The following is a 17,002-nucleotide window of genomic DNA, read 5'->3' as shown; positions in this document are numbered from 1 at the left end:
ACAAGTATATATTTTTACAGTTTAATTGATTTTTTTTTTAAACATTTACTTTGAAACTGAAAGTTTGATACTTTCAACGTGAATCTGTACTTTATACCCTGATTAGGCCCCATCAGGAAGTTATTTAGTCACCTCTCTACAGCTTTGTCAAGTGCTGGTTGACTGTGGAGTTCATATCTACTCTTCTTGCTAGTATCAAATTAATAAAGAGGACAAATGGTCATGGGTCTTTTGTGCTTATTTATCCATTTATGTGGCAAACACATGGCTTGACATGTTTTTCAGGGCGGTATCTCATAGGTCAGTAATAGTACGGTCTGAGGGCAGCATGTGGCCCTCCTGACCTAAACATGGGCCTGCCCCCTGGTCAACCGTAGCACTGGGCTACTGTTTACACGACTTAGCAGTAATATTCATAAGGTGTTCAATAAACGGGCAAGCATTTATTTAAATGTTAATTGAAATGAAAGAAAGGAAGTAACTAGGGTGGACTGCATTGCTTAACTTTAGGAACACCTTCATTTGTAAAGACATCATGCAGCAAACTTATAAAAATCTGATAAATTAAAATAGGGTATTCCATTAATATGCAGAACTGTTTCACCTTATTACATCAGAATATCAGTTCATTGGGAAGTAGTTTTTTTTAAGTGACAGTATTCAAACATGAATTTAGAAACATTCAAGCTTCTCCCCCACCATGATAACAATGCCAATCCGGAACTAAGAAGCAAGTCAGTTGTTATGTGCACTCTCTGGGCGGCGGGGGTGGCTATTATACATAAACAACATCAGGCGTGCAACGCCCATTGGGCTCAAAGGGCTTCAAAGTCGGTCCTGGAGGGCTGGATCCATGTCCGATTTTTAAGATATCTACATTTATCTAAATGAGGATATGCAAAAATCTGGCAAGGATCCGGCCCTCTAAGGCCAAATTTGGAGAACCCTGTCCTAGACATCTCCCCACACAATAAAAATGTCTGCCCTCCAGACATGTTTTTCAAGGAGTCTGTTGGCCGAATCTGAGGAGAGGAGGAGATCCATGAGCAAATAAGACAAAATGTTTCTTTCCTCTAGCTTCTTTTCATGAGCACCAGTTACCTCGCTCTGTCAAATTTCCCAGGTCCATGCTTGACTAGCTGGTCCAATCCAGGCCTTTTCTCTGATTTCTAGAAATTTTAGTCTTGGATTTTCCTTAATAAAACCAGGACCAGAATTCCAAGGAAAAAAACATGCATTGGAGCAGCTCATCACACATTGATCAGAAAAATTTGGCAGCTATGATTACCACGTGCTCTCAAAATGTTCTTGTTTTATGGCTCCTTTGTACAAATCCACCTGTGCTATAAAGTTGTTTATCAGTTGTGGCCAGTGCAGGGGGCAGTTGTCTGAGTTATAATATTGGTTTTCCACATCCTATGTAGCAGAAGGCATGGTGCCCTTGTTTCTTCCAAACCAAGTTATACCTTTCTAATTTTTTAGGTTGTAGCACTGTCTGGTTTGCTAAAGACATCATGTGGACATTCAGAAAGTTGACCTAGGAATGCATTCCATCCATTTCTTACCATTGGCTTTGTGGTCTGTAATTCACATTTAATGGCTTTCTATTTGCTGGCTTTATTTGCTTTAGTCTCTTCAGCTCGAGTGTGTCTCTCCCGTTGCCCAAACCTTATTGCCTGTATTATTCCAAGAACTCAAACTCACTTTCTATAAACAAGCCTTTAAATTTTGTTCTTATCACATTTGCTGTGCATTCGAAGAGAGATGCTAAATGTCATGCTGTGTTCCAGGGAGCTTGGTATTTAATTTTCTTTCTCTGACTTCAAAGTGAGAGGATTTATGTGACAATCATGGTAGCTACTAGGGTCTGCTTGAGGAAGGCTGTTCATTGTTGTTTTTTTTCTAGCACACAACAAAATGTAAATGTCTGTAAATTAATTGTGCTGACAATCAAAACAAAACATTGGTTGATAACATTTCCACACATTATCGTTTGTGCGCTGTATGCTTTTGTCAGTTTAACTGAATGGGAGTGCAAATGTAATGGTCATTTCAAGTGAAGATGTGTTGTCTGTAATGGCAGTATGCTACCACACCATGCATACTCCACGTTACCCCACTCCACTCCACGCCACTGTACTCCACACTGCACCACTCCACACTACACCACACAACTCTTTTCATCATCACTCCAATTTGCACCTCTCTACTCTGCACCACTCCACCCCACTCTACGCCAATGCACTCTATCCAACATTACTCTACTCAACTATGCACCTCTGCACTCTTCGCCACTGCACTCTACACCAATCTGCTCTATGCCACACTACTCTGCAACACTGCACACTATGCCACTGCACCTTATGCCAATGCACTCTACTCTGTACCACACCATAGTACACCAGTTCACTCTATGCCAATCCCCTCTAAGCCACTCTAAGATACACCATTACACTCTGTGCCAATGCACTCTATGCCACTCTAATCTACTGTGCAGCACTGCACTCCACACGACTCTGCACATCTCTACTCTGCACCACTCTATTCAATGCCAGTGCACTCTACACCACTACTATGCACCACTGCATTCTACACCACTCCAGTCTACGCCACTCCACTCTTCACCACTCTGATCTACGCCACTTCACTCTGCAGCACTTCACTCCATGCCAATGCACTATATGTCACTACTCAATCAATCAGGGTTGGTAAAGCGCAACTACCTCAAATCCAGCCCGCGTGGCATGCATGTCGCCCTCTGTACATGTTTACGCGTAACCACGTCATAGATTAAAGGTGAATTGAGTCGCTCTTCGCCCCACCCGTGCTTCTTGAGGCCTGCTGTCATGCATGGATGGCGTGGGAGTGGTCACGTTAGCAACGGTTACGTCAGTCTTTGCTCGTGCAGCAGAATGCCGACAATAATAAGTTCCTCATGTGCAGCCCCACCCCTGGCCCCGGGGTCCAGGCTGAACTGTTTAAACCGGTGTCGTCCTCATGGCAACATGGTTTGTTTCCTGCGCGGAATAATAGTTGTTTCTTGAGTCCGTAAAAAACGCAGAAATCACCGCTGAAGTCATTGCTGTAAAATGCACACATGGCTGATGTCGCTGCCAGTCTTCAAGGCCTCCGGTTTAATCCATTCCTGGTGTCCATTCCGAACAAGTTCCCACATATTGTTTCTACGCATTCATTCCTAAATTAATTTCAGCCAAGGCACGTTGGCACCAACAAAATAAATTCAGATCTATGAAAGCTTAATCCCACCTAGGCCAATTATTAAATGTTCACTGAAATTCATATACATCTACATCATTCACCTGAGTAAATTAAACATGTACGAAGTGAACGCTCCTTAATAGAAGCTACATTTCTACAGGAAAAATACATTATTGAAACCAAACACACTCTCTACCAAGCAAATATGGAAGAATTATTGCGTACCTCGGGCTACCTGACTTTACTTTCTCAGTCACGGTCGTTCGTTCGCTTAATTCACACCTATTATTGTGAGGTAAGGGTTCCACGGGTACAGACAACAGCACTTAAAAGATATCTAAAAATCACCGAAGTAAATAATTTACACTATTTACACACATCCTTGCTATACAAAATGAATACCCTACAATACATGCTATGACAATGCAATATTCGTGTTGAGTTATTTGTGTAGCACAGGGACCTCAGGGCCGCTGAAATTAGGCAGTTTTGCAGCCGCAGCTTTTTTTCTGCATAATTATGAATGTGACACATTTGCTACGCAATCCATCGCTTGCTTCATTGTCTGCAGAGTTTAACCGAAAAAAAAGTTTTAGCTAAAATGGTTAAAAAGTTACTAAAAAGGCGACATAGGTCTTGCTGCGAAGTGGAAGTTGATTTGCAAAGGTTGACTAATTACCTTTCTGTCACTTATTGCTGAGTTTGGATGTTAGACTGGTAATAATGAGGCGAAACTTTTGCCCAAACAATATCAGCATTATTTAAAAAATGTCAAAAAAATGAAGTAATTTTATCAAAAAAAGTACAGCATTACGGAACATAATTTGTATTTTCTTGCTGCATAATTTAGGGCCCGATTACGATGGCAGATGGACCTCAGTCTGTCCACCATCGTTTTTGGGACTGCCCGCCTGCAAGGTGGCCCTCCCTCAGGGCAAATTAGGATGCAACCGCCACCATAGCGGTCGCATTGCCCATGTTTTGTATTGCGGCGGGTGCTGGGCTCACCCCACACATATCCCTGCACACATATCCCTGCACAACGTGGCAGGCACCATGCGGTGCCTGCCACATGGGGCAGGGATATGTTGGGGGGCACCCATTACGGGATAGGTTTGGGGGCACCCAATACCCAAAGTCAAGGGCCAGAAGGGAAGTGGGGCCCGCTACAGGTCCACAAAGTCCCTTTCCGCCAGCCTTTTCATGGCGGGTTAACCTCCATGAGAAAGCCGGTGGAAAGAGACCTTGTAATCCCTATAGCGGTGCCTGGCAGGCACTGCCAACATGGTAGGGACTACAAACCCCTGCACCGCACTGGTGGGCTCAAGGAGCCTGTCGAAAGCGAAATCCGACCGCCATCACCCTGCCCGCCATTGTAATATGGCGGGCGGGAAACATGTCTCTGATGGCGGGGAGACCGCCACTGACAGCTTGTTGGTGGCGGTCTCCCCGCCATCATAATTAGGCCCTTTGTCTTCCTGCCGCAAAATTCCAGTGACCCTGCCTATTATATTGTGTAAAATTACAGAAGATTCTTTATTTAACCTGACTACCGCACTTGACAATGCTAGAAGAAAGTAACAGGATTAGTTTGGTAGGATGTGGGCGGTATCAGTTCCGGGTACTGGCTTATGCAGATGACGTTGTGGGAGTGACCCCGGATCGGGCTGCAGCCATTCCGGAGATGGAACGACTCGCCAGTATGTTTGGTGTTGTATCAGGGCATAAACTCAATCCAACTAAAACACAGATTATCTGTACCAAGGCGGCCTGTCCAGGTGACGCCCGGGTAACAGATGAAGCCACATATTTGGGGATTAAAATCAGGATGTGTCTGCAGGAATTATTGGAGATCAACTGGGGGGGTTATTCTTGCCGGAATCAAGCATAAATTAGACCCTATGGAATGTTTGCACTTATCACTGGTGGGGAGGTGTAATGTTTTCAAAATGAAGGTCCTACCCAAAGTTTTATCTTTCTGTAGAGCAGTACCACTTGAATTATCGCGGCTGCAGCTGCAAAAACTACAATCAATAGGTTTTTATGGGGGCCAAGGTAAATCCCGTAGAGCATTTAAATATGATATTACCTCGCAAGTGCAGGGGCTGGGCAGTCCCCAACTTTACATTTTACTATTACGCTTGTATTCTACAAAATTTGTGGATTATGTTAACCGGGGAGGAAGTGGGAAATGATGCGGAAGTACCATCAATATATTAGATGTTCCTTGGCTCGGTAGCTAAGAATTGCTTATTTAGGATTTTGGAGCCAAGCTATTTTAAAAACCCACCGTTTTAAGGTTATGGTGGCAGCATTTAAGGTTTGGAAGGCGGTACGGAGGATTTTTCAGATCAAGGGGATATGCTTTTATACTCTTATGAATGCTACAACTCTGCTACCCTTTGTTTTTTGGGATGTGAGAATGGATAGATGGAGAGCTAAGGGTACACTACAAAAAGGGGACTGTATGATGATGAAGGACTCTCCTCTTCTTCAGGCCTGGTGGATAGATATGAATTGTTAAAAATTGATTTTATTTAAATATCTGCAGGTTCGAGACTTTTTATATCGAAACCAGAAACAGAGTGGGATAAAGCCTAACACTCCGGTTGTGGCTATAAAACGGTTAGCTAAGGTGGGTGTATTGTATAACAGTCTGCTGGATACACAGTGGACAATTTAGCTGCTCAAAATCTTAAATGGAGCACACGGCTGGGGCGGCAAAGGGTTAAATATGGAGCACGCTATAGATATGGCTGAAAACATTCTGGTATCAGCCAAACTAAAAGCACAACACTATAAGACGATATTTAGCCTGTATCATACCCCTACAAAGATGTTGAAATGGGGTGGCACGAATGACGGGAAATGTTTTCGGTGTAGGGCGGAGAATGCAGACATTGTACATATCTTTTATACGTGCACCTATCTAGCACAATTGGTGAGGCATTGAAGGATTTTTGGCTGATATTATGGGTGTAGACATTCAAATATCACCAGAAGTAATGTTATTAGATGTGGGGAACAGCTCTAGACAGGGACAAGGGGTGAACACGTTTAGCTATTTAAATTTTATGGCCACAGCTGTCGCTTGGCTATGTATTGCATCAGTGTGGTTACAGAAGGATGCTCCTTCCTTTGAGATGTGGAGAGCTAAATTTGACGCTATTTACAATCTGGAATTTAGTCTTTATTCCCTCCAACCGTCAAGAAGACGGAAATTGGGTATACAGATATGGGGCCCATGATGGAGCATATGAAGTAACAAAATTAATTTGTACTGTATTGCTTTGCTGGCTTTGTTTTCTGTCTCTACCACAGTGTTTTTTTTTTTCTTTTTTCCCCTCTCTTTTTGTCTCCTCTCTCCCCTTGCAGTGTTATATTATTAACTGTTGGCCATTATTTTTTTGTTTAAAACTATATCTGCAAATGGTATATACTGATGCTTCTTATGGATTGAAAAATGTAATAAATAAAAAAAAAAAAGGTAATCGGACTTCTGCAACATTCCTATAATTTACACTTGCGTGTCACACCACAAAGAAAAGAAGACAAGCCATCTCAATGATGTATGTTATATTGTCATGCAACTTCTCCCATGCTGATTTTAGACCGAATCCTAGATCTTTAAGTAGCCGAGGTGATATCAATGATGTCATTTGAGATGCCATCAGTGATATGATATAATTTAACATGTTCTTTGTTATATATGTGAGGACATAAGTAGGGCATGGTAGGAGCGCAAGTTATAGTTAAGTCAGTAAAGTATAACTGGTGTATTTTTAGGATTTTTCCTGATTACGCTTTCAATAAATTTGTTCAGTACTTGTTAAGAAATTTAAGGAAATCTAAATTTGGATATCTGCAAATACGACAAATTTGTGACGATTTTACGATTAATCACGAATGTGTGCACCAAGAGAGGAATGCCATGATTGGCTAGCCGCAAACTGAGCAGAGAGTTGCGCCTGCCATTTTATCTCATCGGAGCAGTCCAAACAGTCGTAAGTGGCATAACGGGTCAGGTTGCATGTGCTTTGACACGATGAGAGGAATATAGGGGTGTTTGAGGAACCCCTTGTGGGTATGATATTTCGAATTTTTTTTTTTCCACTCGTGATATTAACAAATTCGCCGCGACCTTCGTGGCAGCCCTCCCATGTAACTTCTCAATGAATTTGCGAATATACGTTGAGACAAATTTGCGAGTATTACTGAAAAAAGTTTAACACTTTTTTTTTATACACCCACCCTCTGTTTTACTCACACACCCACTCAACCACCCACTCAGAGATGGTCATGATTACTGACCGATCCAATCAGAGACTCCCACACCCACTTAGAGACTCATGTTCCCATTCACAGACCCAATCACTCATGCACCCACTCTCATACCCACTCAGAGACTGACTCATCCACTCACAGATGCACTCAGACACTTATGTACTCACTCAGATACCCACTCATATTGTCATCACAGACCCATACCGACACTCACACAGTCACTCTTAGACCCATTGATATTCTGATGCAGTTACTCGCAGACCTACTGAGACACTCATACACTCACTCAATACCCGCTCAGAGACTCACACACCCAGTCACAAACCCGCTCAGAGACTCACGCACCCAGTCACAGACCTATTCCAAGACTGATGCATCCACTCCCAGATCTCCTCAGCCAGTCATTCACTCAGACTCCTACAAACAGCCACACTGTCACTCACAGACCCTTTAGTATTCTCACAAAGTCACTCACGGACCCACCCAGACACTCAAATACCCACTGAGAAACTCCTTCATTGACTCACGGACCCTGTCAGAGACTGAGACACCCACTCAAAGACCCATTCAGACCTGATGCACTGACTCGCACCTACTCAGACTCATGTACCCATTCAAACACCCACTCGGCGACAGACCGGCACACTCAGGTTCACGTACCCAGTCACAGACCCTATCGGATACTTATGCACCCAATCAGAGACCCATGCACCCACTCACAGACTCCCTGAGAGATTCACAGACCCACTCTGAGACTGACGCATCCACTCAGAGATGCACTCATACACTCGTACTCACTCAGAGACCCTCTGTGTCATGCACTCACTGAGAGACCATACAGACACTTGTGCAGTCACTCACAGACCCATCAATATTCTGATGCATTCAATCACAGACAAACTCAGATACTCACACACAGTCAGACCCACTCAGATTCACACACCCAGTCACAGACCCACTCAGAGACTGATGCATCTACTCACAGACCCAGTCAGAGACTCATATACTGACTCACATACTGACTCACAGACCCAATGAGACTCTCATTCACCCACTCACAGACCCCACTCACAGACTGATGCACCCACTCACAGGCTCACTCAAACGTACACACCCACTCAGACCCACTCAAACAGTCCCACACCCACTCACAGTACCAGTTAGACACTTCTACAACCACTCAGAGTCACTGGCACACTCACACACCCAGTCACATATCCCACGCTAACACTCATATAGGCTGCCACAGACAAGTTCAGAGAGTCATTCATGTTTTTAAAGAGTTATTTAGAGAGTGATGTATCTAGTGTGATGGTTAGAATCAATTATATAGTTATACATTTTGAAGGTGTTGGTGGCTATTGAATATCTGCTTTTGTTTTGCAATTTTGTGACGTATTAGTGAATATCGCAACGACATCGCAAATATTTAAAAAATGGAAACAAATTTTATATATATATATATATATATATATATATATATATATATATATATATTTTTTTTTTTTTAAACGATATTTTTGGCATTAGGGTGGCTCTAATAAGAGCCTTTGTGTTCATTGTGTGTGTGTATATGACAACTACACATATGACTGGATGCAGAGTTTCAGGTTGTTAAACACCCTAATGCCTTCATCTGTAAAGTGAACTCCATTACTGCTATAGCTTCCCTCCATGTCAAAAGGCTGGTTGTTGTTGTAGATAAAGCATTTCTCAGAGATCATAACATGGGCTCTAACAGTTTTATTACCATGTTTCCTGGCTTTGTCAATTTGTGGACAGAATTGATTAGACCACCTACCTTTTTGCCTTTGGCATATGTTTTAGTACACCAAGACAGTATGAGGGAAAAGTGTCATTAAGTGTGAAACGGTATCCTTCATTTGGATTTCCAGTCCTACCCCAGTCAGTGTGCCTAGGTCTTGCACAATCATGAGGTCAGGGGGTTGGAAATAGTCACATGATCTTCGTGAATACCGATATCATCGTGACTACCTGCATTGTCGTAAAAACTGGCAATATAATTTAAAAGTGGATTTCATTAAAAACGATCAGAGGTTTGAACAGTACATTTGTAAACAGCTACTGTCAAACAGTGTTTAAAATATGTGTATATATGTGTTTTACACTTTATGAAAACAAAGCGGTCTTCGCGAATTTCCAACGAAACTGGAACATACATATCACAATTTGCGATGAAGAAAACATCTAGAAAAAAAACAGTTAATAATGCATTGAAACAAATGACAAGGAGTGATGCAGAGAAATACAAAAATGGATGGTGCATTATGCAGGTGTAGTAAATAATATGCAGTAGACATTTGCACAATGACAGAAAAGTAAGTAATTTTACAATACAAAGTAACACAAACGAGTACACATTTTCCACAAAACTATAAACTCTTCCTAAAGAATTGACTTTTCAATCAGAATGTCATGTTTTTTGTTTTTTTAAAATAAACCTCAACAAGAAATATTTTTAAATATAAGCATGGCACGTGCCTCAGGTAAAGCTCTACTTGAGAAAAATGGAAATGATGTGCATGGCGGCAGTTGAATTAACGTATAGTAATTAAATATCATTTACATTAAAAAATACCCAGAAATTCATTGAAAAAAACAAACGTTACAAGAACGTTATGTCCTCACTGATGACATCATCCACAGAACCGCTCACTCACACTCCCATGGAACCTCTCATACACCCACACAAACACTCACATACCCATTCACAAACCTATATAAGGACTCGCACACACCCACTCCCTGATCCATAGAGCCACTTACACATCCACTCACTCACCCATACAGCGACTCACGCATCCATTCATAGACATACAGACACTAACACACCCACTCATATACCGATACAGCCACTCGAACACTGTCAGGCACCCATACAGCTACTCACACACCTACTCACTCACCCATAGTCACTTATACAGCCACTCATTCACCTACTCAGTTACTCATATAGATAATAACACATGTACTCACTCACCTTTACAGTATCTGACACATTCACTCACTCACCCATACACTCAGTCGTCCATACAGCATTTATGAGTGGATCACTCACCCATACAGCCACTCAGACATCCCATCACTCACCTCTACAGTCTCACATTCCCACTCACACACCACTGATGCACCCACTCACTTACACATCCACACACAGTCACTAATTCTCCCATACAGCCACTCACAGACACTCACTCATACAACCACTCACACACCCATAGAGCCACTCAAACACCTACTCTCACATGGATACATACAGTCACACAGCCTCTCACATAATATGTGTTACAAATAGTATCACTCAGTAGTACACAAACTATACTCATTTAACTTTTGTAGTATCTTAGTATATATCTTTAACACTCGAAACCTTTAGGAAACACTCACAATCATTGAATGATGTATTCAGTGATGTCATTTGAGGTTTCATCAGTGAGGTCACTGACCATGTCGTGAGTGATGTAATATGTGAAATCATAAGCAATGCAATGTGGGGGCGTAAGTTATAGTTAGCTCAGGTAACTAACTGCGGAATTTCTATGTTTTTGCACGAGTGAAATTTGAGCCTAACTGTCACTGTAACCTTTGTTTTTTCCAGTGAATATATATCTGTATACATTTATTCAATTGCCCAGTGGTGGTCATTGGTTAGTTATACGTAGATCTGCGATTCTATAGGAAAGGCATTTTTTGTTTTTATTAAAATTTGGCTCAGTTTGATGAATCTTCACGTAACTTTTTCCTGAAAATAAAGTCTCATGCACCCTAGCTTCTTCCTGGAAGGTTTTGGCGTAATCTGTCAAGCGGGGACCGATAAAAGAGGGGGGGGGGCAAAATGTTTTTCTACCTTTCATATTTCAGTAGGAAAATCTAACCGTGATTCCGCAAAAACTGCTTAATGGAATTACACCAAATTTGGCAGACACCTAGATTTTAATCCAAAAAGCGTGCTTTTTGTGATTTAGTGTAAATCGGTTCACTAGTTTTTGAGCAATTAAGGCTCAACAACTCTGTATATTTCATGCAGCTGAGGATCCGGGGGACCCACAGATCTCTCGAGACCTGATTGGCTGCCACTACATCAACAAGGATGTGGCAGCCGCCATCATAGGACTTTGCAACTCAGTCAGGAGTCCTTGAAAACATGTTAAAAATAGATAGATACAAGGAGCCAGGGTAGGGATAACCTGCCACCCCTAGGCCTAATAGGGGAGTCCAGGGTGCCAAAATTGTTTACAAAAAATAAAATAATAATTTGCCACGAATTTGCAGAGCTTCTGAGCTACCTAACTAAATACGGGAGGACGGAATTCAATGTTTGGGGGGAGGGGGTAGCACGTGGCCCCTTCCCCAAGCCTCTTGGAGGCCTTGGGGACCACATCCCTGGGGCAGACTGGTAACAAAGGTAATGGGTGTGCGGTTTCCATCCCAGAACATGGATAAAACCCCAAGACCCCCTACCCGAGCATGAAAATACCCCAAGGACCCCATCCCCTGGGCTAATATTAAAGTAAGGGGAGGGGCGTGCGTTGCCCCCTTCCCTGAGTCTGAAAAATCCCTGGAACCCGATGCCCGGGAGCCAGCTCACTGTGTCCTGTGGAGCCTACTCCCAGTAGTTTCCCTGAGTGTGGGCAGGGAAAGCATGTTTTCTTCCACCCAGTGGGAGCTTTGAAAAATCTCATGCATGTGTTTCCCTGCTCTTGTGAGCAGGGACACTCTGATTGATCTCACTCAGAGGAGCAGTGAAAAACAGCTGCTCCAGGCGTAATTAATGCTGGCTCCAGATGCACCCAGGATGGGTACATGCGGGTAGCCAGCTGGGCTGTGTGGGACTTGCATCCCTTCCCACAGTCCCCAGTTTAGAGTTTTGTGGGTGCCCCCGTTGGGCCTGCAGTGCCCTGGGAAGGGGGGACGCATGTCCCCTTCAAATATGCTTTGGCCTTGGGGTGAGGAGGACCCTAGGGCCAATATTGGCTCACAAAGGGGGGCCACGTGTCCCCCTCCCATATAACAAAAAAAAGGTGGTGCCGGGAGATCGTGGCCTGTAGAGGCTTGGGGATGGGGGGGGAGGGCTGAACCCTCCCTCTCCTTAATTAAAGAAAGCATCTCGTGATGTGATCTTCAGGGCCTTAAAGGCTCGGGATGGGGGGCCTCGGGCTCACTCTCCAATATATATATTTTTTGATTGCCCCTCTCGCTACATCCGTGATAGGTGCTGGGAGCTGCCAGGCCAGGTCCTCCCTGGACCAGAAGCAAGCATCCTGGGACCCGTTTCTGGGTATCGCCCCTCATCAGCCGGGCTCACTTGAATCTAGTGGCATAGCGAGCAAGGGAACCCACTGACTGGGTTCAAGCAAGCCTGGCTGATGAGGGGTTATACTCTGAAACCAGCCCCAGGATGATTGTCTCTGGGCCAGGGAGGACCTGGCTAGGCAGTTCAGGCTGCACTGTACCCATGTAGAGTAGGGTCTATACTGATTAACATATGGCTGGGTCCAAACTGGAGTGATGTGGTTAGCAAAATAACGATGGATTAAACCCAGATCTGTGACTAGGATGAGTCTCTGAAAAGTTTCAACCCTCCAGCCATCATTTTAGTTTGTGATATTGTATTATCTTGGAGATATGCCGGTATTTTTACGTCGTCCTGCACAAAAATCGCCTCCTTCCATGAAATAGCCAATAGCATGCTGTGGAAAAAGCATTGAGTTCACATCCAATGGGACTTAGATGTTCCATGTATTTGGGTATGTTCGAGTTCAAAACAGTACCAACTATAATAACTAAACACTCATAACCAATATAAGAACAACCTGTTAGTCAGTACAACACACGTCTGGCACAACTCATGAGCATCATAAAACTAGTTATTAGGTATCAAGGGGAGAGGGAGGAACAGCAGGGCTAGTTCACTTCCCCTGAAATATATGTATTATCAAAGGGAACTAGCCTCAAAGGGCATAAGGGTAGTGTGTTTGTACGGAAGAAAGAAATATTATTTCTTTTGAAAGCGGAGTTGGTTTCGTGGTGAATGAGTGTGCAGTGATAGCGTGTGAGTGTGAATTAAAAACTGTCCTCGGGTCCCAATTCCTATACTAGGTCATTTTATTAGCGGGCCCTTGGCAGTGTTAACTCCACAACACATCCATTGCCTTGTTTTTATCTATGGTCTCCCACATCATGTGTGGTCAACATCTTTCAGCCAGGCCTTGGTAATGAGCTGGCTTTCTTCAGGACCTATAAGTGTGTGAAGTGTTTGTGAAGTGATTTAAAAAGGCAGGGTCAGGAATTCAGTGTAAGTGACCCGCTATGTATTGCACTCGCTAAGGTGCAATATGGGTAAGAGGGTGCTTCCCTCTCTGCTTTGTACTCTTGAGATTATCAGAGCAAAGCTTCATGAGTATCCGGCATTGGGGATGGCTTAGACATGCCTATTGGGTGAAGCTCGGTCCCCGCGTCCGCACCTACTTGGTATGCATCGGATCTCCGTGGATCATAAAACTAGACCTTAGAGACCTCACAACATCTCCCTGCTCTTCATAGAGCAATATGTCACTCGCAACACACTAAACCAGCACCCTCTTGCTAGTCTGATTCATATGGATGCTGTGGACACCTACCCACTCTTAATTGCCTCTGACACTTTGCCTCTGACACTTTAAGCTTGCCGAAACACTTACCTATCCTCCTATATGACACATACCCAAATGGATACTGACCCCTAGCTACACAAACCAAACAACAATAAACCATTCTCAGTAGCAGAACAGCGGTGGCTCATTCTTCAAAATGTGATCCTGATTTTTTTTTTAAGTGGTATTGTCTAGAAGGAAACGACCACACCAGCAGTGGTGGCTTGCACAGGTAACGCTGTAGAGTGGTGAGGCGGGGCAGGCGTGGGGCCGGGTGGCGAGGTAGTGGAGTTTGACATACGACGGGAAAGTGGAATGGAAATATATGCATAAAACTACTCTGCGATGCGGCGAGCGCAAGGTAAGTGGATTTATTAATTTATTTATTTCCATACCACTTTCCCACCTTATGTCGAGCTCCACTACCCCCCCCCCCCCCAGCCCGGCCTTGCCCCCTCCCCGCCTCACCACCCCACAGCGTTACCTATGAGAGCCGCCACTGTGACACTAGCTGTGTGTCCTCCTGTGCGGCAGCCTGTCCATGCAGGTAGCAGAACCACGCCGCTGTGAGGTAACACACACTGTATATGGATGAAAGGGAGTGAGCCTTGGGTGTGGGTAGATTGAAGTTCAGATGTGGCTTTCATCTGCCTACAATGGCATACGTCGTCTACAGATGCCTCGGTCATGTACCTTTTGTGTCTTAACTAGGTCTCCGAAGAACGTTTAATTGAGCTGCTGCAATCAAAGAAATTTAAGTAATTCTGCGTTACTCTTGTAACACGGAATTACTGATTAATTTAAATTCTGCCGGATCAATTAAATTATGCAGTGGTTCCCAACGTTTAGAAACCACTGCATAGGACTTGGCGCCCTTACATACTCTGCAGTTTTAATCACTGCAGAGTATGCAGGGGCGCAGAGTGGTATTTGGCTGCTCTGTTTTCTCAGGCAAAAAGCACCCTCTCACTGATATTTTTTATTTTTTTGGGATGCGAGGGTGCATTGTACGATAAGAAAATAGTGCCAAATTCCCACTGTGCCCTGTCCCGTAATCTGGCAGAATTTTAATGTAATTCCACGGGATCAAACGCTGCACACCCTCAGCCTTAATCCCATGCTTCCGACTGCCTGTCTTGTAACAAATTGATTTTTACCATCTTGCCTGAAAGCAGTTCGCTCCATCCAGCTTTGTTTTATGGTTGTATTTCAGAACATCATTAGCAAAAGTATAGTTTACAGAAATATTGTCCTATTGGCTGAAGATTTTCGATTATCTCCTAAGGGATGATATTTTTGTTACCAATATTTAAGGCACAATATTTCTGTCCTACGATATTTTGGTTCAATATGGTGGTTCCACTCTGCATTGTATATGTTTGTTTCTTCATTTATCCACAGCCATGCAGTTATGCACACTACTAATGTAAACTGACCGGTTTGGTCCATTGCATCAGGCGTGTATATGCGGTATCACGATTAGAAAGATCTTGTTTTTGGATCGTATCCATAGTTGACTCTAAATTTCCCTGTTTATTTTTGTCTCCATGCAGCACGAAGGGCATCACAAATGGATGGGCTCGTGCCCAGTGGGTGATACAAACAGTGCTCTTTGGTATGGCCTCCCTGTCCCTCCTGTTGACCTACAAACCCGGGCAGCAGAAGAAACTTAAATAATTTTGAACTTGTGAAGAATTTGCAATGATCCACGCTTCTACCAGACTCCACGAGTGAAGGACCGCGCTGCTGTTGAACATTCGCCCCACCCTGCCCTGCATGTTGGGTATTCGCCAAAACCTGGCTGGGTTTAGCTCCATCCCTTGTGCCTAGGCATGAGTGTTCCAATTTAGGGCCAATCAAATACTGGAGGAACTGAGTAAATAGTATACTTTTAGATTTAAAGATCACTTGTAGAATCTCACTGATACAATTTGATGACCTATATCAACGGTTAAGATTAATATTAAATCATTACTATAGCCTATTTTTTTTTCTCCACAATGGGACCAAAATAAAACTCTGCTGCAATATACGGTGTAAAATAGATTTCAACCAGCTGACCACACCCACCTGGAACACCCTGGAATCATTTTCCGTCCTCTTCCATAGTGGTCCCTCCAGCACACCCCTCCCCCATCAGATTCATACTCTGCCCCACAGGGAATCCACGTTTCCTCACAGGCAGAGCAATTTGAAATATGAATTTGATAGAGCTAGGAATGGCCAGATTACTAGTCCACCTCTGCCCCGCTGGGGCCAGGAAAAGTGGGTGGGTAATGCAGATCAGTAAGAAAAGACAATATTGGCATATATGAAAAGCTCTAACTACTTATTAGTAAAAACCGTCAATTTCACACATTCCAGGCTCGATCACAAAAGCTAATGTTGCTGAAGAAAACACTAAACCTAGGGCAGTATTTACATTACTTATTTGGGGCGAGATGGCAGTAGAATGCTTTGCTATGCAGTGTTTTTATTGTGGGCGTTACACTTAACTATGAGTGAGACACCCACGTATGGAAATGCCTGGTTGTAACCATCGTAGTGTCTTTTTATTAATATTTATTAAACAAATTTAACACAATGTTTTGCGTCTGTAAATGCCTGGCTGCAAACACCGTGGTGGTTCTTTTTTATTTATGGGACACAAGATGTGATTTGGTAACAGTACTAGCTGCTAATGGGATGTCGAAGATCATCACGTTTTCCCTGCAGAGCCGGCTAGCTCACAGAAGAGTATCCGCCAATAGGTATTTATCATGTGGCTAGATTCTCCCCATTTCCTGGCCACCGCTCATGACAAGTACTCGTCGTCATTATCCTATAGGTAGGACTTCTTTGTGAAA

At 43.4% G+C, this 17,002-nt stretch overlaps 1 protein-coding gene across 1 annotated transcript in view; it reads left to right on the top strand.

Moving 5' to 3' along the window:
- The window catches only part of TMEM254 (transmembrane protein 254), a 68,567-nt gene extending 51,827 nt beyond the window's left edge, over window positions 1-16,740 (top strand). Inside the window, exon 4 of the mRNA XM_085605094.1 lies at window positions 15,710-16,740. Coding sequence (XP_085461220.1) covers window positions 15,710-15,833 — 124 coding nt within the window. The 3' untranslated portion in view covers window positions 15,834-16,740. The remainder of the gene's footprint in view (window positions 1-15,709) is intronic.
- Window positions 16,741-17,002: the final 262 nt, after the last annotated feature.

This window comes from Triturus cristatus, chromosome 1_2, assembly GCF_964204655.1.
Source record: "Triturus cristatus chromosome 1_2, aTriCri1.1, whole genome shotgun sequence".
Taxonomy (NCBI): domain Eukaryota; kingdom Metazoa; phylum Chordata; class Amphibia; order Caudata; family Salamandridae; genus Triturus; species Triturus cristatus.
Note: the sequence above shows the minus strand (reverse complement) of the source record. Positions and strands in the feature narration are given on the sequence as shown.